At 43.9% G+C, this 27,972-nt stretch overlaps 1 protein-coding gene and 2 pseudogenes across 1 annotated transcript; all 3 read left to right on the top strand.

Annotated features, from left to right (window-relative positions):
* Positions 1-2,883, top strand: part of LOC123047195 (tyrosyl-DNA phosphodiesterase 2-like) — a 28,775-nt pseudogene extending 25,892 nt beyond the window's left edge.
* A 1,998-nt stretch (positions 2,884-4,881) lies between these two features.
* Positions 4,882-21,331, top strand: LOC123047105 (protein BZR1 homolog 1-like). The gene is made up of 10 exons (XM_044470624.1): positions 4,882-5,025; positions 18,852-18,863; positions 18,977-19,002; positions 19,056-19,079; positions 19,168-19,195; positions 19,310-19,336; positions 19,460-19,494; positions 19,714-19,726; positions 20,680-20,943; positions 21,077-21,331. Exons 1-10 carry the CDS (start codon positions 4,882-4,884, stop codon positions 21,329-21,331), a joined length of 828 nt encoding a protein of 275 aa, XP_044326559.1.
* A 2,494-nt stretch (positions 21,332-23,825) lies between these two features.
* LOC123047033 (tyrosyl-DNA phosphodiesterase 2-like) lies at positions 23,826-26,843 on the top strand (annotated as a pseudogene).
* The last annotated feature ends 1,129 nt before the right edge of the window (positions 26,844-27,972 follow it).

Genomic DNA, 27,972 nt, shown 5'->3' with positions numbered 1-27,972 from the left:
ATTACCTGCCCGACGATGTATATTATGATTTCATGGAGGTGCAGATACAAAGATACGAGTACGGGAAGCCTCTCGTCAAAGATGAAAGATCTCTATCAACGATGATGCGAAGATTGCATGATTGGTACTTGAAAATCTGTAGAGAGTCTGGGGGGAGGAGTACTTTGTATGTGAGAGTTAAAAAGGAGCATGACCTCGTTGGAATTGAACTGTTGCCTGTTCCATTTGAGGAGTTCTTTTAGTTTTTGAATCAATTGGCCCTCGATAAAACAACGGTCACCTGCTACTGTCTGTAAGTAGTACTACTTCTATCATTAAGTTTCTCTATATAGCTCAGCTCTTTCATTGCATGTATTTATAATCATCCTCACTATATTATGCAGATTGAAGATCGCCGAATTGAAGAAAAGACAAGTCGGTGATATTGGGTTCATTAACACATATCTCATAGATGCAACTCAGGTTAAATTTCATGCCGCAGATACCGAGGCCAACTTGCTACGGTCGTTAGTAATAAATGAAAACAAAGATATAATACTCTTTCCTTACAACTTCAAGTGAGTGTTACTATCTTGTGCGCATTCGGTTTCCCTTATATATTAGTCAAGGTTATAGTAATGTAATTGATGAGTTATGCATGCGTGTGCAGTTTCTACTATATTCTCCTAGAGATTAAGCTTGAGCATGGACTAGTAACCGTCTTAGACTCAAGACGAAAAGATCCCCAGGACTATGCGGACATGACTCAAATGCCCGAGAAGTAAGTTAAATCGATCATTATCCACCATATCAGCAACTTTGTTCATTTCCTGATATATCAAGTAATTGTTTTCTTTGTCTGGCAGGATTTGGAAAAAATTCACCAAAAAAGCTCCAGGACTCCCGAAGAAGCTGCAATTTAGACACCCGAAAGTAAGTACTATAGTAGCATGTTCCGCGCATCTCCTATTGATTCAAGCGCTAGTTTCATCAATACCATTTGGCATTCTTGCTTATCAGTTTGATTGACCTCTATTTCTTGTAAAGTGATTGTGGCAGGAACAAGGGAATGATTTCTGTGGATACTACGTTCGCGAGTCCATCCGCCACACGACCTGTGAGCGGGGCTACACTGACGAACAATATGAAGTACGTAAATAACAACATTCACAATTTTATTTTATTACCATCATTTGTGTTGAGTTTCATTCATTCATACATATATGTATTGACCCCCTTCTTCAAATTAGATGTTTCGGAAGCGGGATGAACTCCTAGCACCAGCTCGCATGCGAGCAATTCAAGAGGAATTGGCGGCATTCTTTCTTGACCACGTGATCGCTGAAGACGGAGAATACTATGTGGACCATGAGTCCGTATGATTATATTTGTAAGAGATAATTATTGTATATATGTAGCCGGTAGTGTCGGATAGATATACGAGAACTTGTTGTTCGACCAATTTCTCGGAGAAGGAGAGGTGGTCGATATCACTTCTCTCTGTATGCATATATGTTCATGACGATCTTCTATTTCCTTCGTTTGCTTACTAGCTAGTTAGTGTGTCTAGTCCTCTCTATACGTATGTATAGTACGTAGCGTCGATCAAGCACGGATATAAGAGAGGACACTTCTCTCTATTAATTATAGCTAGCTAACACAATATATGAAACACCTAAATTAAACCCCCAAAACCCCCACCACCCCCCCCCCCCTTTCAAAACAAAAAGTCACAGAAATGCTGACGCGTGGATGCCTATTGGTCCCGGTTGGTGCCACCAACCGGGACCAAAGGTCCTCCTGACTGGGCTCCGCGCACAGGCCACGTGGAGGCCCATCTGTCCCGGTTCTGAATTGAACCGGGACTAAAAGGACAGGGCATTAGTACCGACCCTTTAGTCCCGGTTCAGGAACCGGGACAAAAGGCCCTTACGAACCGGGACAAAAGGCCCTTTTTCTACCAGTGCATTTTTCCTTTTCAGATTTCGGAAGTGTATGTCATGATGGTTTTAAACTTTAGATCAAGAAATATTTCAGCTGTTGCCGATTCAGTCATTTCGGTTTTCAACTTTGGCAAATGACCGAATTTTGCAATTGAATTTGACTGAGATCCAACCAAATATTTTGAAATTCAAAAACAATTTAAAATTAATTTGAAATTGTGTGCACTACCAAAATTGCTGAAACATTACCGAACTGTAATTATTTCAGTATGTACCAAAAGTAAACCATATTCCTGTCTTATGTGTTCCCTGATCCAATTGCCAACAAATGCAGATGAGCAAGTTGCCCGTGAATTCTTTCGACGGTGTTCCATTTTCCAATTCAGTAATGGGAAGGGAGCTTTGCATGGCAAATATCTGCATTGGTGGCGTGACCTTGGTGTTGGGTACAAGCCACCTAGAGAGCCCGAGCCGGCCTCCTCGGTTGCGCATCAACGAGCGAATCGCTCAGGCAAAGGAGTCCCTCATGTTGTTGGGAGGAAGAGGATCACGCAACGCGATATTCTGCGGGGACATGAACTGGGACGACAAGATAGACGGGGCCTTCCCTCTCTCGGAGGGCTGGGTTGATGCCTGGGCTGAGCTGAAGCCGGGTGAAGATGGCTGGACATACGACACGGAGGCCAACGCCATGCTGTCTAAAACGTCCAAGAAACTACAGCTGAGGCTGGATCGGTTCTTGTGCAAGATGCCGGATTTCAAGGTCCAAGGCATCGAGATGGTTGGGAGGGAGCCTATACCCGGCGGCTCATGCGTGAAGGTGGATGTAATCCGCTGGAAGTCTAAGAAGAAAGCCTACTGGATGCGTCGCGAGCGGACGAAGCCTGTGCTGCCCAGCAACCACTTCGGGCTCGTCTTGACGATCACCCCTCAGCCTGGAAGATGTGCTCCGTCAGAGTAAGTGCTGATCGTGTGTGTAGCAGTTACAACTTACAATGTATCGTCAGGCTGGACGTCTTAGCCTGCAGTGTCGCCCACTTTTGTGTAGTAGAAATTTAAGAATCGTAACGTCTATGGATGGTCAGATACTATGAATTAGGTGGATGAGGACTGGATGCTCTGTGCTCCACCCCATTGCCACGGATTGCCCCGATTTTTCTGAAACTTTGAAAGAGGAGGCATTGGGTGGCAAGATAAATGATGCTTATACCTTGCTAATTAAATGTCGCGTAACTTATGGTAGGTCTGAGTAGCTCTTACTTTCTTACCTCTCATGTGAAAAGCATGCTAAAATTGCTGAGACATGCTCGAGCTCCTTTTATTTTTTCAGAAAATATTACCTCGTTTTAGTTCTCCAGAAAAGATAATCATGGCGTAGTTCTCACTCCACTACCGACCATGTCATCCTGCGATTCGAGCTAGGCCCCTACAAAGTCAAACAGAACCCCGAAAAGGGCTGGCACGACATCAGTTTTTGGGCTGGGTCAAAAACTCTGTCAGATATTGGGCTTCTGCTTGCTCGTGCTGATAGACTCCATGCTCACAGTACTGTTCTCAACACAATCCCTAATTAAGCGATAGCGGAGATTTATATGTTTGTTGTGATTACGGCGAATTAGGTTCTTGCATAGCGAGATTGCCGACTTGTTGATGAAGAGCAATGACAGGGCAGCCTCCTGGTTCCGGATTTCTCCGAGGAGGCCTGAGAGCCAAATCCCCTGGCATGCTACAATGGCGGCGGCGATGTACTCTGCTTCACAGGATGAAGTGGCCACCACTTTTGCTTCTGGGACTACCAACCGATTGGGTTGCCACCAAGGAAGAAGGGGATCCCGAAGGTGCTCTTCCTCGCGTCGAGGTCGTATCTCCTTTTTGTCGTGCACCGGTACGCCCTGCAATCCTAGTATCGGAGAATCCCAAGGTTACTCATGCCGAAGAGGTGCACACTGGTGATCTTTTTTTTAAACACGTTTGAGTGTATGACCTGTCGTCTAAACATATCAACATCTGGAGACATGGACATGTTCTATCGTGCTCGTCATCTGCTTGCTTGGCATTATATGTTACGTAGTACTCCCTCCGATCCAAGATAAGTGTCATCTTATTTTGGATTGGAGGGAGTAACACTTCCCTTTTAACTCAATTTCGGAGGTAATGTTCAGCTTAGGTTCTCTTTAGAACAAGGTCTCGCAGGCATGTCCCTCGTGGCAACAAGTCGTAAAGCAAATTAAAACATAAAATCAAAATTAGATAAATTAATATACCATGATCAAATGATTAAAAAAAGTTCATAACATTAATTTAATATAATAATCAAACACTTCATTTCTAAGCCATATACATAAAAATGGTCCTATTCTCATGTCGTCGATGCCGCTGGATCCAAGCCCCACTTGTGCAGAGGCAATCGATTCCCGCCGGAGCGAGTCCGACAGTGAACATCGGATTTCCTCCTGGGATCCTCGGGGAGGAGAGCAAGCGCTCGCCAGCGGCTGCGCGCGGAGTCATGCAGGACTGAGAGGACGCGACCAGGGCGGTTGGTCCGACGATCTCGACAGCAGAGCAAGCGTTCGCCTGCAGCTGTGCGCGTAGTCATGCAGGATGGAGGGACACGATGAGGGCGGTTGGTCTGAAAACATAGCAGAGCAGCGGAAGCACTCACCAGTGGCTGCGCGCGGAGTCACGTAGGACGGATGAGACGCGACGAGGAAGCCGGAGGGGAGGCGAGAAGTAGCCCGGCCGGGGCGACGATTTCGTCGGCAAAGGAAAGCATTGAGGGAAGGACGACTGACCGGGGGCATCATGACGGAGCCAACGCCGTCTTATAGAACTGAAGCGGGGTAGTAGCGTCGGGCAGATTAGCCATGCAAGGGCATGGAGTGCGATCGTCGTCCACGGCGTATACCGGGTCACAGCTCGGCCTTGGTGGATCGCAGCGGCGCCCTCCTGTGCCGCCACCATGGCATGCCGGCCCAGGCAGCTACGGAGCAGGCGGCGCCTGCACGCGCTCACCGCCGCGGCGTGCCAGAGAGGTCATCGGCGGTTCCAGGCGTTGCAGGTCGGCGGCGATTGCGTGCGCGACGCGTCTGTGCTGCACGCACAGGTAGATTGTCCAGGCGGCGATGAAGAGAACCACAACTAAGACGCATGCGCCGATGATGTACCCTAGCCGTTCTTTGTTGACGGAGAGGGAGGAGGCCATGAACAAAAATCAACATGGACAGGGGACATATGCCCTCCCCCTCACCAGTTTGTATTTATTCAAGTAGTTATTTATAGTTGAATACATTGTAATCATTTACATCATATAATCACATATTGATGGTGTATTACGACTTGTTTTGTAACTAAAATTATATTTTTATGTTAATGCTTTATATTTGCATGATATACGATATATATTGTTAAAAAGGATATATATTACTATGTTAATGTTCATCGTGCCTCAGTCGCGCTAGGGCCACCATGATACTTGGGCCGGGCCTGAGGGAGGTGGCGCTTGCGCGCGCTCCAGATCGGCAAACGATGTAACCTTGTTTGACTTTTAATGACGAAAATGCTATTTTTCATCCAGATGAAATCTTGGCTTTCATCCGTTTTGTGAGCCATTCGTTCTCTGTCTGGAGATTCGTGTTTCTTTTTTTTCGTCCTCTCAGCTGATGTGTTCTTATCGGGTCCGCTCATTTTTCGGGTACCGCGGCCCGCGCCGGTCATTGCTCTGTAGCTGCCTTTCCCCTGCCCGTTTGCGAGCTCTCTCGGTCCATGGCGATTTGGAGCTTCCCTCTTCGCTCGATTCACTAGGGTGGTGGTCAGGAGTCTGGCTTCCCCGCGCCCTCCTGCTCCGAGCCTTTTCCCCTGCACATCATCATCTTTGGTACCGCCAGTTTGCACTGGAGCTGTTGGCTTATCAGTAGGCTTTGCTGGACCGGTGGAGCTTTCAATCCGGATGGAACCTGTAGGCTGATGGGTAGGACCTGAGGTATCAGTAGGTCTCTCTTCTGCAATAAGATCATCATCTTGCTGCGGTGGATCGTTGGGAATGTCCTCAGGAATAGCCGCTTCAGCATTGGGTGTCTTGTCCGCTTCAAGAACGACATCTTCTTCGACCGCTTTGTCCAGGCAGGCCTTCTTACTTGGCCTAGGTTTGGCCCTGAGAAAAACAACAAAATCAAAATACAGAATATGTTATAAGGCAATGTACTGCAAACATCACAATAAGTATAGCTTACCCAAGCACCGTTTTGAGCGGTGGGAGCTGAGTAGCCGATGACTCGCCGGAAGATGAGTGGGAAGTAACCTGATAATCGGAGTCAGACGGATTAAGAGGTTGACGAAAGCAGCCCGCTTCAGGACAAGCACTGACAAGCAAATTAGAGACCTCGGAATGGCGTTTCCGAACCGGACTGTTCGGTAAACCGGCGGAGGTAACTACCTGGCCGCTGTGCCGGGTGGTGCGGCGAGCTTCATGTTGTTGGGTCTTCATAAGAAGTTTAGGATCCAAATAAACAAGAGGATGAGAAAATTTAACTTTCCGGTTTGCCTGGCGGATTTTTTGTGAAGGCAAAGTTTCTGAATCGGAAGTGAGAATAATTACCTCTGCAACATCCGCGTGGCTAGCTTCGGCATCATCCTGACAAATATCATCATCAATAAGACGCATGAAAAATAAACCAAGTGAGTCAAGCTCTACCTCAAAGTCCGGATTATCCACCTCATTGTCAGGGGCCGGATTAGAAGATGCAGTGGTTCTTTTCCTATGGGCAGTCTTTTTTACAGCTTTAGTCTTTTGCCGGGTTGCTCTTTCCGGTTTGTCTGGTTTTTCTGGTTTCTCATGCGGCAGTTTTTTGCTCCAAAACGGATCATCGCCCTGATACTGTCGCTCCATGATATCCAACAGCGAGCAAGGTCAACCCCTGTTAAACCATTGGCCATAAAAGCTCTGAGCTTTGATAGCTGAGGAGCATATTTGCTTCTCTCCTGTGCAGTCAATCTTTGTGGAGAAGGGTATGTATTGCTGAGCCGCTCCGTTCGAAAGCCAGGCAAGGGATTCTCACCAGCAGGGGAGGTGTCTTTGCAGTAGAATCATGTCTGATTCCATTCTTTGGGGTGGCTATGCAGTTTGGCGTGAGGGTATGTGACCTCTTTCCTTTTCTGAATCGCCACGCCACCCAACTCTGTATTGGAGCCGTTAGTAAATTCAGTACGACGATTTAGATGGAATAGGTCTCTGAACAGTTCCACTGTGGGCTCCTCTTGAAAGAATGCTTCGCAGAGCACTTGGAAGTGACACATATTTGTAACAGAGTTGGGGCCAGTATCTTGTGGATGGAGCTGGAAATCGGCTAAAACGTCCCGGTAAAATTTAGAATCGGGCGGCTTAAAGCCCCGGGCTAAGTGATCTACGAAAACAACAACCTCTCCTTCTCGAGGGGTGGGAGGGCATTCTTTGCCAGGAGCCCTCCAATAGACGATATCTTTGCTGCTTAAAGCACCAATCAGGACTAAATCATCCAGTTCAGCCTCTGTGAAGCGAGAAGGAACCCAATTGCACTCATACACTTGCTTGGCCATGATGGAATCTACAAGGTAAAAGATCCCCGGTTCAAAGTTACATTGATTAAAGTGCACTGGTATGTACAATGTTAAACTGGAGATAGCTCTATCTAAACCGGAGTTTTCATGAAGCAACCAACATCTGGTGGTTCACCAAGGGGACTAATGGCATATACCGGTTTGGAAAAAAAATTAAGGTTAAACCGCCTGATCTAAACATCGAAGCAATTGAGATTGCAGATGGTTAAGTATGCAAAAACAGATTTCACAAGATCTTGTTATGGCGTTGGATCTGAAGCAAGTTCAGAAAATAAGAAAAATATTCAAAGACTTAAAGCAGAGCGGAAGTGAATCAATGGGCAGATATATAGATGAGATCTATGGACTTGAGCATGAAACTACAGACAGATGCTAAAGGCTGCTGCTACTCGGAGCAAGGTTTCACAGATCTATCCAGGAGTCCGGGTGCAAGCATGAACAAGTGATGAACACGCCAGGAACACGAAACCCTAGAATAGATCTATGTTAAGAAGAACAGAAGGCTTACCAGAATCGAGGAGGATGCGGAAAGCTACCGCAGTGCTCTGGTGCGTTCAGGTTGATGCAGCGGCCCAAGACGGTGCAAAGGTCAACGGCGGCGGCAGAGCTCCGAGGCTGGCGACGCAAGGAAGACGAAGAGAAAGGGGACGAAGGGGAGAAAAGAAATGACCCTTCGGTCCTATTTATAAGGCAAGAGACATGTGTTGGGGAACGTAGTAATTTCAAAAAAATTCCTACGCACACGCAAGATCATGGTGATCCATAGCAAAGAGAGGGGAGAGTGTTGTCTACGTACCCTTGTAGACCGAAGCGGAAGCGTTGACGCAACATAGAGGAAGTAGTCGTACGTCTTCCCGGTCCAACTGATCCAAGCACCGTTACTCCGGCACCTCCGAGTTCTTGGCACATGTTCAGCTTGATGACGCTCCCCGGGCTCCGATCCAGCAAAGCTTCGGGGAGGAGTTCCGTCAGCACGACGGCGTGGTAACGATCTTGATGTTCAACCGTCGCAGGACTTCGCCTAAGCACCGCTACAATATGACCGAGGTGTAATATCGTGGAGGGGGGCACCACACACGGCTAAGGAACGATCACGAAGATCAACTTGTGTGTCTATGGGGTGCCCCCTGCCCCCGTATATAAAGGAGTGGAGGAGGGGAGGGCCGGCCCTCTCTATGGCGCGCCCTAGGGGAGTCCTACTCCCACCGGGAGTAGGATTCCCCCTTTCCTAGTCCAACTAGGAGTCCTTCCATGTATTAGGAGTAGGAGACAAGGAGGGGGAAGGGAGAAGGGAAGGAAGGAGGGGGCGCAGCCCCTCCCCCTAGTCCAATTTGGACTAGGCCTTGGGGGGCGCGCGGCCTGCCCTGGGCAGCCCCTCTCTCTTTCCCGTATGGCCCAATAAGGCCCAATACTTCTCCCGGCGAATTCCCGTAACTCTCCGGTACTCCGAAAAATACCCGAATCACTCGGAACCTTTCCGAAGTCCGAATATAGTCGTCCAATATATCGATCTTTACGTCTCGACCATTTCGAGACTCCTCGTCATGTCCCCGATCTCATCCGGGACTCCGAACTCTTTCGGTACATCAAAACTCATAAACTCATAATATAACTGTCATCGAAACCTTAAGCGTGCGGACCTTACGGTTCGAGAACAATGTAGACATGACCGAGACACGTCTCCGGTCAATAACCAATAGCGGAACCTGGATGCTCATATTGGCTCCTACATATTCTACGAAGATCTTTATCGGTCAGACCGCATAACAACATACGTTGTTCCCTTTGTCATCTATATGTTACTTGCCCGAGATTCGATCGTCGGTATACAATACCTAGTTCAATCTCGTCATCGGCAAGTCTCTTTACTCGTTCCGTAATACATCATCCCGCAACTAACTCATTAGTTGCAATGCTTGCAAGGCTTAAGTGATGTGCATTACCGAGAGGGCCCAGAGATACCTCTCCGACATTCGGAGTGACAAATCCTAATCTCGAAATACGCCAACCCAACAAGTACCTTTGGAGACACCTGTAGAGCACCTTTATAATTACTCAGTTACGTTGTGACGTTTGGTAGCACACAAAGTGTTCCTCCGGTAAACGGGAGTTGCATAATCTCATAGTCATAGGAACATGTATAAGTCATGAAGAAAGCAATAGCAACAAACTAAACGATCAAGTGCTAAGCTAACATAATGGGTCAAGTCAATCAGATCATACATCTAATGATGTGATCCCATTAATCAAATAACAACTCTTTGTATATGGTTAGGAAACATAACCATCTTTGATTAATGAGCTAGTCAAGTAGAGGCATAGTAGTGACACTCTGTTTGTCTATGTATTCACACATGTATTATGTTTCCGGTTAATACAATTCTAGCATGAATAATAAACATTTATCATGAAATAAGGAAATAAATAATAACTTTATTATTGCCTCTAGGGCATATTTCCTTCAGTCTCCCACTTGCACTAGAGTCAATAATCTAGTTCACATCGCCATGTGATTTAACAGCAATAGTTCACATCACCATGTGATTAACACCCATAGTTCACATCGTCATGTGACCAACACTCAAAGGGTTTACTCGAGTCAGTAATCTAGTTCACATATCTATGTGATTAACACCCAAAGAGTACTAAGGTGTGATCATGTTTTGCTTGTGAGATAATTTTAGTCAACGGGTCTGTCACATTCAGATCCATAAGTATTTTGCAAGTTCTATGTCTACAATGCTCTACACGGAGCTACTCTAACTAATTGCTCCCACTTTCAATATGTATCTAGATTGAGACTTAGAGTCATCTAGATTAGTGTCAAAACTTGCATCGACGTAACCTTTTACGATGAACCTTTTGTCACCTCCATAATCGAGAAACATATCCTTATTCCACTAAGGATAATTTTGACCGTTGTCCAGTGATCTACTCCTAGATCACTATTGTATTCCCTTGCCAAAATCAGTGTAGGGTATACAATAGATCTGGTACACAGCATGGCATACTTTATAGAACCTATGGCCAAGGCATAGGGAATGACTTTCATTCTCTTTCTATCTTCTGCCGTGGTCGGGTTTTGAGCCTTACTCAACTTCACACCTTGTAACACAAGCAAGAACTCTTTCTTTGACTGTTCCATTTTAAACTATTTTAAAATCTTGTCAAGGTATGTATTTATTGAAAAATCTTATCAAGCGTCTTGATCTATCTCTATAGACCTTGATGCTTAATATGTAAGCAGCTTCATCGAGGTCTTTCTTTGAAAAACTCCTTTCAAACACTCCTTTATACTTTGCAGAATAATTCTACATTATTTCCGATCAACAATATGTCATTCACATATACTTATTAGAAATGTTGTAGTGCTCCCACTCACTTTCTTGTAAATACAGGCTTCACCGCTAGTCTGTATAAAACTATATGCTTCGATCAACCTATCAAAGCGTATATTCCAACTCCGAGATGCTTGCACCAGTCCATTGATGGATCGCTGGAGCTTGCATATTTTGTTAACACCTTTAGGATTGACAAAACCTTCTAGTTGCATCATATACAACTCTTCTTTAATAAATCCATTAAGGAATGCGGTTTTGTTTATCCATTTGCCGGATTTCATAAAATGCGGCAATTGCTAACATGATTCGGACAGACTCAAGCATAGATACGAGTGAGAAACTCTCATCGTAGTCAACACCTTGAACTTTGTCAAAAACCTTTTTCGACAAGTCTAGCTTTATGGATAGTAACACTACTATCAACGTCCGTCTTCCTCTTGAAGATCCATTTACTTGCCGATCATCGGGCAAGTCAATCAAAGTCCATACTTTGTTCTCATACATGGATCTCATCTCAGATTTCATGGCCTCAAGCCATTTCGCGGAATCTGGGCTCACCATCGCTTCTTCATAGTTCGTAGGTTCATCATGGTCTAGTAACATAACCTCCAAAATAGGATTACCGTACCACTCTGGTGCAGATCTTATTATGGTTGACCTACGAGGTTCGGTAGTAACTTGATCCAAAGTTTCATGATCATCATCATTAACTTCCTCACTAATCGGTGTAGGCATCACTGGAACTGATTTCTGTGATGAACTACTTTCCAATTCGGGAGAAGGTACAATTACCTTATCAAGTTCTACTTTCCTCCCACTCACTTCTTTCGAGAGAAACTTCTTCTCTAGAAAGTATCCATTCTCAGCAACGAATGTCTTGCCTTCGGATCTGTGATAGAAGGTGTACCCAAATGTCTCCTTTGGATATCCTATGAAGACACATTTCTCTGATTTGGGTTTGAGCTTATCATGATGAAACTTTTTCTTATAAGCATTGCAACCCCAAACTTTAAGAAACGACAACTTTGGTTTCTTGCCAAACCATAGTTCATATTGTGTCGTCTCAACGGACTTAGATGATGCCCCTTTTTAATGTGAATGCAGCTGTCTCTAATGCATGATCCCGAAACGATATTGGTAAATCGGTAAGAAACATCATAGATTGTACTATATCCAATAAAGTACGGTTATGATGTTCGGACACACCATTATGCTGTGGTGTTCCAGGTGGCGTGAGTTGCGAAACTATTCCGCATTGTTTCAAATGTAGACCAAACTCGTAACTCAAATATTTGTCTCCGCGATCAGATCGTAGAAACCTTATTTTCTTGTCACGATGATTTTCCACTTCACTCAGAAATTCTTTGAACTTTTCAAATGTTTCAGACTTATGTTTCATCAAGTAGATATACCCATATCTGCTCAAATCATCTGTGAAGGTCAGAAAATAACGATACCCGCCGCGAGCCTTAACACTCATCGGATCGCATACATCAGTATGTATTATTTCCAATAAGTCAATTGCTCGCTCCACTGTTCCGGAGAACGGAGTCTTAGTCATCTTGCCCATGCGGCATGGTTCGCAAGCATCAAGTGATTCATAATCAAGTGATTCCAAAAGCCCATCAGCATGGAGTTTCTTCATGCGCTTTACACCTATATGACCTAAACGGCAGTGCCACAAATAAGTTGCACTATCATTATTAACTTTGCATCTTTTGGTTTCAATATTATGAACATGTTTATCACTATGATCGAGATCCAACGAACCATTTTCATTGGGTGTGTAACCATATAAAGTTTTATTCATGTAAACAGAACAACAATTTATTCCCTTACTTAAATGAATGACCGTATTGCAATAAACATGATCAAATCATATTCATGCTTCAACGCAAACTCCAAATAACACTTATTTAGGTTCAACACTAATCCCGAAAGTATAGGGAGTGTGCGATGATGATCATATCAATTTTGGAACCACTTCCAACACACATCGTCACTTCACCCTTAACTAGTCTCTGTTCATTCTGCAACTCCTGTTTTGAGTTACTAATCTTAGCAACTGAACTAGTATCAAATACTGAGGGGTTGCTATAAACACTAGTAAAGTACACATCAATAACATGTATATCAAATACACTTATGTTCACTTTGCCATCCTTCTTATCTGCCAATCACTTGGGTAGTTCCGCTTCCAGTGACCAGTCCATTTGCAGTAGAAGCACTTAGTCTCAGGCATAGGACCAGACTTGGGCTTCTTCACTTGAGCAGCAACTTGCTTGCTGTTTTTCATGAAATTCCCCTTTTTCTCTTTGCCCTTTTCTTGAAACTAGTGATCTTGTCAACCATCAACACTTGATGCTCTTTTTTGATTTCTACCTTCATCGATTTCATCGTCATGAAAAGCTCGGGATTCGTTTTCATCATCCCTTGCATACTATAGTTCATCACGAAGTTCTACTGACTTGGTGATGGTGACTAGAGAATTCTGTCAATCACTATCTTATCTGGAAGATTAACTCCCACTTGATTCAAGTGATTGTAGTACCCAGACAATCTGAGCACATGCTCACTAGTTGAGCGATTCTCCTCCATCTTTTAGCTATAGAACTTGTTGGAGACTTCATATCTCTCAACTCGGGTATTTGCTTGAAATATTAACTTCAACTCCTGGAACATCTCATATGGTTCATGACGTTCAAAACGTCTTTGAAGTCCCGATTCTAAGCCGTTAAGCATGGTGCACTAAACTATCAAGTAGTCATCATATTTAGCTAGCCAAACGTTCATAACGTCTGCATCTGCTCCTGCAATAGGTTTGTCACCTAGCGGTGCATCAAGGACATAATTCCTTTGTGCAGCAATGAGGATAAACCTCAGATCACGGATCCAATCCGCATCATTGCTACTAACATCTTTCAACACAATTTTCTCTAGGAACATATCAAAATAAACACAGGGAAGCAACAATGCGAGCTATTGATCTACAACATGATTTGCAAAATACTACCAGGACTAAGTTCATGATAAATTTAAGTTCAATTGATCATATTACTTAAGAACTCCCACTTAGACAGACATCTCTCTAGTCATCTAAGTGATCACGTGATCCAAATCAACTAAACCATGTCCGATCATCACGTGAGATGGAGTAGTTTTCAATGGTGAACATCACTATGTTGATCATATCTACTATATGATTCACGTTCGACCTTTCGGTCTCCGTGTTCCGAGGCCATATTTGTATATGCTAGGCTCGTCAACTTTAACCTGAGTATTCCGCGTGTGCAACTGTTTTGCACCGGTTGTATTTGAACGTAGAGCCTATCACACCCGATCATCACGTGGTGTCTCAGCACGAAGAACTTTCACAACGGTGCATACTCAGGGAGAACACTTCTTGATAATTAGTGAGAGATCATCTTAAAATGCTACCGTCAAACTAAGCAAAATAAGATGTATAAAAGATAAACATCATATGCAATCAAAATATGTGACATGATATGGCCATCATCATCTTGCGCCTTTGATTTCCATCTCCAAAGTACTGTCATGATCTCTATCGTCACCGGCATGACACCATGATCTCCATCATCTTGATCTATATCAATGTGTCATCACGTGGTCGACTCGCCAACAATTGCTCTTGCAACTATTGCTATCGCATAGCGATAAAGTAAAGCAATTATTGGGCGCTTGCATCTTATGCAATAGAGAGACAACCATAAGGATTTTGCCAGTTGCCGATAACTTCAACAAAACATGATCATGTCATACAACAACTTATATTTCATCACGTCTTGACCATATCACCTCACAACATGCCCTGCAAAAACAAGTTAGACGTCCTCTACTTTGTTGTTGCAAGTTTTACGTGGCTGCTATGGGCTTAGCAAGAACCGTTCTTACCTACGCATCAAAAACCACAACGATAGTTTGTCAAGTTGGTGTTGTTTTAATCTTCGCAAGGACCGGGCGTAGCCACACTCGGTTCAACTAAAGTTGGAGAAACTGACATCCGCCAGTCACCTGTGTGCAAAGCACGACGGTAGAACCAGTCTCGCGTAAGCGTACGCGTAATGTCGGTCCGGGCCGCTTCATCCAACAATACCACTGAACCAAAGTATGACATGCTGGTAAGCAGTATGACTTATATCGCCCACAACTCACTTGTGTTCTACTCGTGCATATAACATCAAACCATAAAACCTAGGCTCTGATACCACTGTTGGGGAACGTAGTAATTTCAAAAAAAATCCTACGCACACGCAAGATCATGGTGATGCATAGCAACGAGAGGGGAGAGTGTTGTCTATGTACCCTCGTAGACCGAAGCGGAAGCGTTGACGCAACATAGAGGAAGTAGTCATACGTCTTCCCAGTCCAACCGATCCAAGCACCGTTACTCCGGCACCTCCGAGTTCTTGGCACACGTTCAGCTCGATGACGCTCCCCGGGCTCCGATCCAGCAAAGCTTCGGGGAGGAGTTCCGTCAGCACGACGGCGTGGTGACGATCTTGATGTTCAACCGTCGCAGGGCCTCGCCTAAGCACCGCTACAATATGACCGAGGTGTAATATCGTAGAGGGGGGCACCGCACACGGCTAAGGAACGATCACGAAGATCAACTTGTGTGTCTATGGGGTGCCCCCTTCCCCCGTATACAAAGGAGTGGAGGAGGGGAGGGCCGGCCCTATCTATGGCGCACCCTAGGGGAGTCCTACTCCCACCGGGAGTAGGATTCCCCCTTTCCTAGTCCAACTAGGAGTCCTTCCATGTATTAGGAGTAGGAGACAAGGAAGGGGAAGGGAGAAGGGAAGGAAGGAGGGGGCGCAGCCCCTCCCCCTAGTCCAACTCGGACTAGGCCTTGGGGGGGGGGCGCGGCCTGCCCTGGGCAGCCCCTCTCTCTTTCCCGTATGGCCCAATAAGGCCCAATACTTCTCCCGGCAAATTCCCGTAGCCCTCCGGTACTCCGAAAAATACCCGAATCACTCGAAACCTTTCCGAAGTCTGAATATAGTCGTCCAATATATCGATCTTTACGTCTCGACCATTTCGAGACTCCTCGTCATGTCCCCGATCTCATCCGGGACTTCAAACTCCTTCGGTACATCAAAACTCATAAACTCATAATATAACTGTCATCGAAACCTTAAGCGTGCGGACCCTACAATTCGAGAACAATGTAGACATGACCAAGACACGTCTCCGGTCAATAACCAATAGCGGAACCTGGATGCTCATATTGGCTCCTACATATTCTACGAAGATCTTTATCGGTCAGACCGCATAACAACATACGTTGTTCCCTTTGTCATCGGTATGTTACTTGCCCGAGATTCGATCGTCGGTATCCAATACCTAGTTCAATCTCGTCACCGGCAAGTATCTTTACTCGTTCTGTAATACATCATCCCGCAACTAACTCATTAGTTGCAATGCTTGCAAGGCTTAAGTGATGTGCATTACCGAGAGGGCCCAGAGATACCTCTCCGACATTCGGAGTGACAAATCCTAATCTCGAAATACGCCAACCCAACAAGTACCTTTGGAGACACCTGTAGAGCACCTTTATAATCACCCAGTTACGTTGTGACGTTTGGTAGCACACAAAGTGTTCCTCCGGTAAACGGGAGTTGCATAATCTCATAGTCATAGTTACATGTATAAGTCATGAAGAAAGCAATAGCAACAAACTAAACGATCAAGTGCTAAGCTAACAGAATGGGTCAAGTCAATCAGATCATTCATCTAATGATGTGATCCCATTAATCAAATAACAACTCTTTGTATATGGTTAGGAAACATAACCATCTTTGATTAATGAGCTAGTCAAGTAGAGGCATACTAGTGACACTCTGTTTGTCTATGTATTCAACATGTATTATGTTTCCGGTTAATACAATTCTAGCATGAATAATAAACATTTATCATGAAATAAGGAAATAAATAATAACTTTATTATTGCCTCTAGGGCATATTTCCTTCAACATGTGACAGGCGCGTAAATCAAGGAACCACAAATCTTGGAAGCAGAGCAGTCGCCTCGATTATTGCGGATCTATTTAACAAAGAAGATATCATGAAGGTAGTCTTTGTGATGACGTCATGCCGGTTTACAGCAACCAGAGAAGGTGACATCATGGCGGTTCAACAAATACAAGAAGATGAGGAAAACAAAGATTTTTTGCTAAGGATTGACATGAACCAATTCAAATCAATCTGGGACCTAATGTTGGGGATATTACTACTAGGCGTAAACCGGCCTATCTCGGTCGGGTTAACGTCATCAGTAGTTCAAGGGTGTTAAAGCCCAAGGAGGAAGATAGGGGCCCAAGGCCTGTAATCGGTTTAAGACCTGTAGCCGTAAACCGGCTTGGTATGTAAACTTGTATTGTAAGTTAGGAATAGGGAGAGACCAACCCGAATATGAGTTTTAACCGGTGTTTGGGACTCTGGAGACCGACGGGCGTCACCCGTGTATATAAGGGGACAACCCGGCGGCAGTTCAAGGACAGACAACCACAACTCGAGACTTAGGCGAAGCTTGTTTGCTCCCAAGTCATCGAGACCCAATCAATTCCATCACAACTAGACGTAGGCTTTTACCTTCATCGAAGGGGCCGAACTAGTATAAACTCTCTTGCGTCCTTGTGTCCGCTTTAACCCCTTCAAGCTAACCCGTTGCGATGGCCCCACGACTAAGTCCTTTTATGAGGACATCTGTCGTGACAAAACCACGACAGGAGGTCTGCAACATTTGCTGGCCCCCGATCCCGCCCCGGCCTATTTCCCCGGTTATGTCCATTAGATCTGCTGCTTAGTCCCTTTGGGATCTTCCATCTGGTAATCCCCACAGTGATTTTTGGTGGTGTAGATTTGTGGATGAGTTGTTACTAGCATCAAATCTCATATGTCTTATGAGCTAGTTTAGGGTTTGTCTTTGTAGGATCGATTGCTCTGTGTTCGTTTAGTTGTTTGAATTCGTCTGGTTGTCATGCGCAGAATCACTTCCCCTGAATCACTTTGCCTCTACCATTCCCGCTGAAATTTGTACCAAGTATACATTTGACTGCTCTGTGGTTGTCGCTGCAATCAATTCCCCTGAATCTATGGGCTAGGTGGTGTTTTGTGTACGAGGAGATTAAAATGGTCATTTGAGTTTGTCCCTGTTGCTCAGGAAGATTGGTAGGGCAACTACAGTATTTTGCACATGAGTTATTTTAGCTACTCGTGTAAGGGCTCAATTGGATTTTTTCCTGCTTGCTAGGGTTTTCACTTGATTTAGAACTTTTAGTGGGTTTTTAGTGGATTTACACTGTAATTTGCAGTGGACTTACACTGTATTTTCAGTCGGTTTTTACACTGGAATTCTTGGTGGATTTACACTGTAGTTTTAGTTGAATTTACGGTGTAATTCTTATTGGTTTTTGCATTGTTACTCTTGATTTTTACAGTGTAATTCTTATTTGGAGTTACATTGTAATCCTTTGTGATCTAAGCGGATTTGCATTGTAATCTTTATTGGATTACAATGTAATTTTTAGTGGAGTCACACTGTAATTCTTAGCAAGTGTTCCAGTTCATGGGTGATTCTGTCTGTCATGCATTCAGATGCATAATGTCAAATCCTCTTTTTTTTCCCGTGGTATTATGATAGCATCTACCTGTGTTTTTTTTTAGATTCAGCTGTCATCATATAGTTTTTTTTACACAATTCTTAGGCAGCATCAGCCCCGGTTCATTTTGTGTTTGCAGCCCGTGGTGGGCCTTTTTTTTTCTTTGCATGATGTAATTTTCACTGACCATGAACTTGGCCCAATCTGTATGCACAATACTGTTGTAACATAAACAACCCTTTCTCTTGCTTTGGTTAAGTTCTTCTAGTAGCAAAGAGATTTACATTCTTGTACTGCCGCTTTTGAATTGTACTTTTGTATGGCCTTGTTCACAAAGTGTTGTCTGCTTAGTGGATTTTCACTGCATTTTTCAGTGGATTTACACTGTAATTTGTAGTGGTTTTTTACACTGTAATTCTTGATGGATTTACACTGTAGTTTAAGTTGATTTTATAGTGTAATTCTTATTGGTTATGCACTGTAACTCTTTGATTTTTAGAGTGTAATTCTTATTGAAGGAACATTGTAATCCTTAGTGATCTTAGTGGATTTACACTGTAATCTTTATTGGATTACAGTGTAATTCTTAGTGGAGTTACACTGTAATTTTTAGTGATCTTAGTGGATTTACACTGTAATCTTTATTGGATTACAGTGTAATTCTTAATGGAGTTACACTGTAATTTTTAGTGATCTTAGTGGATTTACACTGATTATGGTATAATTTTTGGTGGATTTATAATCCTTAGTAGGTTTTACACTGTAATCCTAGTGGAGTTACACCGTAATCCTTATTGTATTTATACCTAATCTTTATTTGATTACACTGTAGTGTGCAGCAACTGAATTTACTTTTTCAGTAGCATGTAATCCGAGTGAAGGAGCATGTAGTTAATTATTTTTTGGTCATTTTTTTTTGTTTTCTTAGGTACTGTTTGTTGTCATGCGTGTTGCTAATCTTACTTTTTGGTATTTTTTGCAGGGTGTTTATGGATACTTGCCTGATAATGATTTTTGGTTAGTTGTGTGTGCCACTGCCATGTAGTATCAGTGCATAGCTCTTTTTAGTTTCAGCGTGATCTTCATAGTAATTACATTTGAAAGATCATTGTAATTCTAAGTTCAAGTCAGCGTAATTTAGTTTATTCTCCACACCTTTATTGTGTGTATTCTATTCTCTTTTCTTGATATTGAATTCATAGTGTTAAACTCGGTGTTTTACATGGATTTTTTCAGTGTAATTCTTAGTGTATTTACAGTGTATTTTTAGTGATTTTGCATTGTAATTCTTGGTAGACATAAAGATTTTACAGTGCATTTTTCAATGTAATTATTAGTGTAATTTAATTAGTTTTTAGTGCTCCAGAGTGTATTTTTAGGTGTGTGTGTGGGTAGATGGCGTCCTTTTCTTCTCTTTTTGTTAGCTTTAGCTTGGTGGACATGGGAAGAAAGCTTGGCTGTAACTTTGGAATTTTTCACCCGTTAAGATCATGACACTAGTGTGTTTAAGAGTTGGGGCGTGGACCCATTAAGCTCCTGTTTGCTGCTGTGTTTAGAGCGGGGACACCGGACAGGACAGAGAGACAGTAGGACAGTTGTCCACCTTTACTTGGTGGAAAAATCTGGCTGAAAGCGAATCCGTTTTCATCCGGATGTTAAATAGACAGTCTCTTTAATAAAACTAGTCATGATGGCTTTTTCTTAAAAAAAACATCGACTACTGGATTCACCCGTCGGGCGAAGGTCGTGCACAAGTATCGTGCGTAAGACTAGCCACAGTGGGAGTAACTTCAGCAGTAACATCGAGTCCAACTCAGCAAATTTGCTTACGTGGCAATGAGTTAATGAGGAGAGAGGTAGTAGTAGTAACTTAGCTAGTTAAATGAAGCTATGCATGTTACCACACTTATGTTATTATCCATTATGAAGGTAGTAATATAGTCTAGAAATACGTGTATCTCTACTATTAAAGGAGAATCGAACGTCGTGATGGTTCGACCTCCTATGATGGTTCGACCTTCACAATCGCCTCGCTCCCCTCCACCCCATCCTCCTACGATTCCTGAAAAATCAGACTGCCTTCCCGTCCCTCCGCTCACGAGAAAAAGAAAAAAGAAAAACAACGCACGTCCCCACGTCTCCGTATCCCACCTCCCACTCCCTTCCCCAAATCCCTCGCTCTCAATTCCCTATTCTCTCCAGAGAGGAATCACCGCCGCCGGCCTCCTCCCGCCTACAGCGACGGAGGCGGACGCCGGGCTGGGTCAGACGCCCACGTGGAAGGAGCGGGAGAACAACAAGCGGTGCGAGCGCCGGCGCCGGGCCATCGCCGCCAAGATCTTCACCGACCTCCGCGCTCTCGGCAGCTACAAGCTCCCCAAGCACTGCGACAACAACGAGGTGCTCAAGGAGCTCTGTCGCGAGGCCGAATGGGTCGTGGAGGACGATGGCACCACCTACCGCAAGGTGAAGCCTCGCTTCTTGGTCTCGGGATCGAGATCGCCCCCTCATCCCATGTTTCTTCTCTCCTTCTGTTTCCTGGATCTAGCCAGCCTTGCTTGGATGTGTAGATCTGATTGTTTGGTTCGATTCATAGCAGGGATACAAGCCGCCGTCGTCCGGGCCGTTTGGTGGGGTCTCGTCGGTGGGCATGAGCTCCTGCTCATCCTCGCAGCTGCTCAGTGCGTCGTCATCGTCGTTCCCGAGCCCGGTGCCTTCCTACCACCCCAGCCCGACGTCATCCAGCTTCCCGAGCCCCACGCGCCTCGACAACCCCAGCCCCGCCTACCTCCTCCCATTCCTCCGTGGCCTCCCCAACCTGCCCCTGCTCCGGGTCTCCAACAGCAGGGGGTGAAGCAAACACTTATTGGGAGGTACTCAAAATTTGATCACTTTGTTGTAGAATCACAGTGCTGATCAACTAATCCTTGACTGATTTTGAATCTCTGCTAATAGTTCAATATCTTTTTTTAATCACAAGGTCTAAAAGGTATCACTCAAAATCTGCAGATGATCAGTAGTGTCAAACTCACATCCTCTCTGCCATCTTCTACATGAACTGCTTTGTAAAAAGTGGAAAATTGTTGCTCGTAATGTTGATGTGCAGACTACCAAATTGGGAATTTTTTTATCATGGTGAAACTACACTGTAAAAAGTGAATCATGTTAGTAATGTCTCCCAACTCTCAAATTGTTGCTTGTTATATTAATCTGCATACTACCAAATTGGAAGATTTTCAATCATGATATGATTATGAGAATGGATGCATGATTGCAGATGGCTACCAAACCGTAAAATTTCAACATTCAAAAGATGTATTTTGTACTGGCAGTTTTGATGCATGATTGCAGCTGCATGTAGGTTTCGGTTTGTCCAAGAACTGTCTATGTATACCGATAATGATTACTCCATCCGTCCCAAAATAAGTTCATTTTTTTAGTACAGTTTATACTATATCAAAGATACTAAATCAAAGATACTTACTTTGGGACTGGGGGAGTACTCTGTTTCCAAAAGGTGCATGGTGTACGCATGACAACTGTGGGTGTATAAATTAGTATCATGTTGCCTACACGTTGAACTTGTAATTCTTTTTCTGAATAATGTGTCATATTTGATTGCTGTCAAAATGACAATTGCTATTTGCTTTCTAGACATCTTGTATGTGACTTGTGGTGATAACAATTTTTATTTTTCTCAGGATTTGATTATGATCGTGAAGGGTACATTATGATTTACGAGCATTTAATCTTCTCTGATAATCAAAGCGCCGCATAGTCTTATGTGCATTCATCAGAGCTATTCCACAATTTTGTCCCCACTTATGCCTTTTTACAGTTTTATATGTGTAGCTTTTAATTTTTTTTAAGACATTCATTCTTTTTTTTCTAAGTCTTCATGTGTGTAGAATTACTTCTGCGGTGAGCCGGAGTGTGACGTCTTCTCACGGGCTACTGTCATCAATCAAGGTGGTCATTGGTCTATATCAAGCTTGACGAGTACTTCCTGAAGGCTGATTTCTGCTCCCGCCGTGTTGCTGACCGAGGCCCCATCTACGTGGGAGGCTGCTATTTTTTGATAGATTGGCAGTGAGATGCTCGGATAAGAGAAAAGTGAATCGGAAGAGCATGAGAGATAGATGTTGAGAACCTAAATAATGCACACGCATTTACATATTTCATGTGATGGTAGTATGTCGTCGTAGTTTTTGTGTTGGTTGTCCTACTGAATGTTCCTGTCAGTCCTAACTCATCACATCACTCCCAATTTTCAGTCATGCTTGGAGCTTTTATCTCTAACTCTACAAAATCAGAAAGCATGTCTAAAGCTCAAGGTAATGTTGAAACTTGGAGGCGATCAAACCATATGCTTTTTGGGCTGTAAGAGTTTAAACTAACTATTGCTTTTTGGGTTGTACGAGTTTGAACTAACTATCGCTAATATCCTGGCTTTGAATTTTTAGTTTGTATTTTTTTTGCAAAAGTTTGTATTTTTTCATGGTCAAGATAGGGGGCACATAGAGCTTGGTTTGTTAAGCTTCTTTATATTCTCAAGGAGGTCAGGAGTTCCTCTTGAGAAGAAAGAGGACAGCCTTTAACTCAACCTACGCCTTCAAAGAGAACTGCTTGAACTCAAGATGCTCCTCCCAGTCATTTGATCGATGCAAAAATAACCTTTTATGAAAGTGACCTAAAAGTCAGATGTTTTACATTAAGCATACATCTCTTGTAGGTCTATTTAACTTTGGGTTTGGGAGTATTATATGTTGTTTGAGAGGGTCTATCTTTTTAGAAAATATGATTTTGTTCTTTGTTTCTATACTTATCGAAGTTCATGTTTCTTTCCAGTTAGTTGTGAGAGGACTTCGTAAGTTTCCATTCAAAAAGGAGATCAAAAAATATTTTGAATGATGACATAATAGATGAAAATAGAAGATTTTGAATAGGGCTTGCCCACACGACACTGTGGAAAAAAGTGAAGGGAAAAGAAGGATGAGGAGAATAAAATGATGCAAGGGGAAGTTTTTAAAGACATATGACGATTGCCTAGGAAGAAATAAGAGGGAGAGAATCAATTTGTCCAGGAATTAAAACCAGTCCTATCATATCCGACACGCATTTTTTAATTTGAAAAGTTATTTGATCACAATGCGTTTTTTGACCCGTGACAACGTACGGGCATTCAGCTAGTATTACTAATGTATGTTACTCTTCATTGCGGCTAGTCTAAAGTCCGCCTGTCCGTTCCATAACTGAGCAGTCCGCCCAGTCGTATAGGTGGATTTTGAGAAGACCAACAGCCCGACCGAACCACGTCCTCATTTCGTAGTGAGCAGAAAACACTGCCAATGGCCGCGCTCCTCTCCCGTCCGCCTCGGCGCCTCATCCGCTTCCCCAAGCCCCAAACCCTCCTCTACCCGGCATTGACCCCGCCTTCCCCTCCCCACGATCTCCCGGCGAGCATCCTGCCGCTGAGATTCAGAGAGTCGGGATGGAGTGCGCCGCCGCAGTGGCAGCTGTGGCAGCGCGCCCTGTGCACACACTCCGACCCTCGGAGCTCCGGCACCTGCGACGCTGGCCTGGCCGCTGCTGCAGGCGCATCGCCCGACGTCGCCCAGGTGTCCGGCGTGGGCGCCAACGGAGCGCACCAGACGGCCGCCGAGAAAGGTTCATCCTTGGATTTAATCTTTTTTTTTTGGCAAAATTCGTTCTAGCATTGATGAATGTGCCAGGGATTGCTTCTCCATTATACTGTATTTCAGTATCTTTGCTCTTGTGTTGGATGCGGTCTTTTTATTTGGATCTGTCTTGTTTGGATGCGATCTTTTCATTTGGATCTGTCGCGTGTTAACAGTTGAGGACTTAGGGTTAGAAATTTCCTTAGGGTTACACTGATAGAGATGTATTACACGGCGAACTACCAACGAAAATGGATATACTTGTAAATTTATTGAGGGTTTCATCTTGGTTGCTAATTATTACAGCATAAAGGCTGCCAACAAAATTACAACAAAAAGTGTGCAGTTCCTGCCTAAATGCAGTGCTCTTTCACACAGTATGCATTCACTTTCTTCAGTCAATTTTTGTCTACAAAATGAGATGCTATCGCTAGCCTCTTACTAATTGCTAGCACATAGTAGGGCTTATTTCCCTGAACTGGAGTCATTCAGGGCTACCGACCCACTTGACAGGTTAACAAAGCAAATACGGCCAGCTTGTAGCTACTTACAATTATGCAACTTAGAATCTGATTTCATCTTTAAACTGTGACTGATTTTTCGTATGTTTCTGCTGTAATGGTGAATATCTTTCCACAGGAGATCCTGAGACTAGTGTGTGTAGCAAGGCCATTAAAATCATGACGTACAATGTGTATTTCGGGCAGAACATGGAACTGCACAGTAGAATTCCTGCTATTGGAGATATTATTCAGCACCACAGCCCAGATCTTATATGCCTCCAGGTACAGAGTTTTCCAAAACAATCCATTCTTTTCTTTTCTTTTTTCTTCTGAACAGGCCTCATGTGAGACTGCAGGAGGTTACACCAGAGATATATGGGCTTCTTGAAAAATCCGACTGGTGGGCAGAATACAAATGCTTCATGCCACGTGAGATGGCATATTATATAGAAGCGGAAAAGGTCCGTTCCAATATGGTGAGACCATTCATGAAAAAGAAAAGAAATATGAGATCATATTTCTGCATGCAGGTATAGTCTTTTCTCTAAGTTTCAGAATCATAGTTGGAATCATGCCATTTCATGGTTTTGATGCTGATGCAGTATTTTGTTTTTCATGAGAAGATGCTGATATATTTAGTATGTCAGCGTTTCCGTTGGTACTTTATATAGTACTCCCTTCGTTCACAAATATAAGATGTTTTGGATATTTCAATAAAACACATTGAAACGTGTCCATATACATCCAATTTACAAAAGAGTTAGAACATCTTATATTTCTGATGGATGGTGTTTTTTAAGGCGGTTGCACTGATGTGAGCTAAGTCACTATCCTGTGGATTAGACAAGGATGAACAAGGTGTTTGATTTCGCAAAAACAAAGGGTGTTTGATTTGGATACACTAACACACCTTGGATTAGATAAGAAGGAAATAATCATGATGAACAAGGTGTTTGATTTTGCGAAAACAATCGGTGTTTGATTTGAATCCATGGATGGTGCCTTGTTACCATTTTTCCTTTTCAGATTTCAGAAGTGTATCTTCTGATGGTTTTAAACTTTAGTTTCAGATATATTTCAGCTATTGCCGATACAATCATGCCGTTTTTCAATTTGGACAAGGACCGAAATTTCCAATTGAATTTACTGAGATCCAACCAAAGACTTTGAAAATACTTTGAAAATTTAAAATTAATTTGAATCTGTGTGTACTACCGAAATTGCTGAAATATACTGACCGAAATGCAATATTTTTTCAGTATGTACTGAAGTTAATGAAATTTTCGAAATTTTGGCGAAATTACACTGAAAGCGAGAAAACCATGTTTCTGCCTTGTGTGTCCCCTGATCCAATTGCCAACAAATGCAGATGAGCAAATTGCCAGTGGATTCTTTCCGCGGTGTTCCATTTTCCAATTCAGCAATGGGAAGGGAGCTGAGCATGGCAAATGTCAGCATTGGCGGGGTGACCCTGGTGTAGGGCACAAGCCACCTAGAGAGCCCGCGCCGTGAGGCTCCTTGGTGGGATCACAACATGAGCAGAAACAAGCGAGCCGCTCAGGCAAAGGAATCCCTCATGTTGTTGGGAGGAAGAGGATCCCGCAACGTGATATTCTGCGGGGACATGAACTGGGACGACAAGATAGACGGGCCCTTCCCTCTGCCAGACGGCTGGGTTGACGCCTGGGCTGAGCTGAAGCCAGGTGAAGGTGGCTGGACGTACGACACGGTGGCCAACGCCATGCTGTCTAAAGGGTACAAGAAACTACAGCTGAGGCTGGATCGGTTCGTGTGCAAGCTGCCGGATTTCGAGGTCCAAGTCATCGAGATAAGGAGCCCATGCCCGGCGTCTCGTACGAGAAGGTGAAGGAATTCAGCCATAAGTCAAAGTCTGGAAAGAAATTCAGCGGGACGTGGGAGTGGATGCTGCCTGTGCTGCCCAGCGACCACTTTGGGCTCGTCTTGACGATCGCCCCTCGGGATGGAAGCAGTGCTCCGTTAGAGTAAGTGGTGATCTTATTCTTGTGCGTAGCAGTTACGATGGATCATCGTCAGGCTGGACGTCGATCGTAGCCTGTGTCGGCCACTTTTGTGTAGTGGCTTGTGTAGCCTGCAGTGTCGGCCACTTCTGTGTAGTAGAAGTAACGTGTATGGATGCTCAGGTACATGACTTGGGTGGATGAAATGTTCCGTGCTCTACCCCATTGCCATGGATTGCCCCAAATTTTGTAAACTTTGAAAGTGGAGGCATATCCTGCTAAATGGCTCGTAACTTCCTTCGGTCCTTTTTAGTTTGCATATAAGTTTTGTCCGAAGTCAAATTTTCTACTTTGACTAAAATTATAGACAATGCCAAATCAGTATTGTTAGATTTGTTATGAAATGTAGTTTCATAGTATATATATTTGGTATTGTAGATGTTAATATTTTTTAATATAATTTTGATCAAAGTTTGTAAAGTTTAACTTGATACAAATCTAATACGCCGAGTAAAAAGGACCGGAGAGAGTAATTTCTATCATGTATATGTTTGGTGGGTACCTAGTGTCAGCGGTCAGCCTGAAGCCAAGAGCTATCATCGCGCAAGGAGTTAATTGCATAGAAGTACCACAATTAAGTCATCACATGCAGATTGGTACCAAAATTGCTAATTTTCGCATGTCAGTACCAAGATTGTGCCAGGCCGTTGCAAAATGGTCTAAACCGCGTATAAACACGTATTGACGGTGTATCTGTCGTGGTTCTAACTCTGACAGTGATGCAGAGGGTGTGTATGGAGAGGCTAGATCTCAGCTATGGAGAGGTTGTAAACACACCAGGATGTACGAATTCAGGCCCTTCGCGGAGGAAATAACAGCCCTACGTCTCGGTGCCCGGAGGCGGTCGATTGGATTATAGGCGTGTGAATAACAGGGGTGCCAACCCTTGATACTGAGGAGGGGGGTGGCTTATATAGAGTTCGCCAGCCCTCTCCTGCCCTCAGTAATGCAGGGTTTAAGGTACATTAAGGTTGGGCGTTACTGGTAACGCCCCTAATAAAGTGCTCTGATGACCATAAAGACTATTTAATGACCGACCGTTTGCCTGCGGAGTGGCTTTAGATCTCCTGGCAGTCGAGTGGTTGGCTTTGTGGTCGAGTGGTAGCTTCTTGGTCGAGTGTCTTGAACCCGTCTGAGTGGGTACCTTCAAGTCGATTGAAAGATGACTTCTTCTAAGGACGTCCTTGGGCGGGGCTCTTAGGACAGGTCCGTGCCCCTACCCTAGGTACATAGCTTCATCATTAGCCCCTGAATGGATCGAGGTTAGAGTGGGGA

The sequence above is a fragment of the Triticum aestivum genome, chromosome 1A, assembly GCF_018294505.1.
Source record: "Triticum aestivum cultivar Chinese Spring chromosome 1A, IWGSC CS RefSeq v2.1, whole genome shotgun sequence".
NCBI classification, from domain to species: Eukaryota; Viridiplantae; Streptophyta; class Magnoliopsida; order Poales; family Poaceae; genus Triticum; species Triticum aestivum.
Note: the sequence above shows the minus strand (reverse complement) of the source record. Positions and strands in the feature narration are given on the sequence as shown.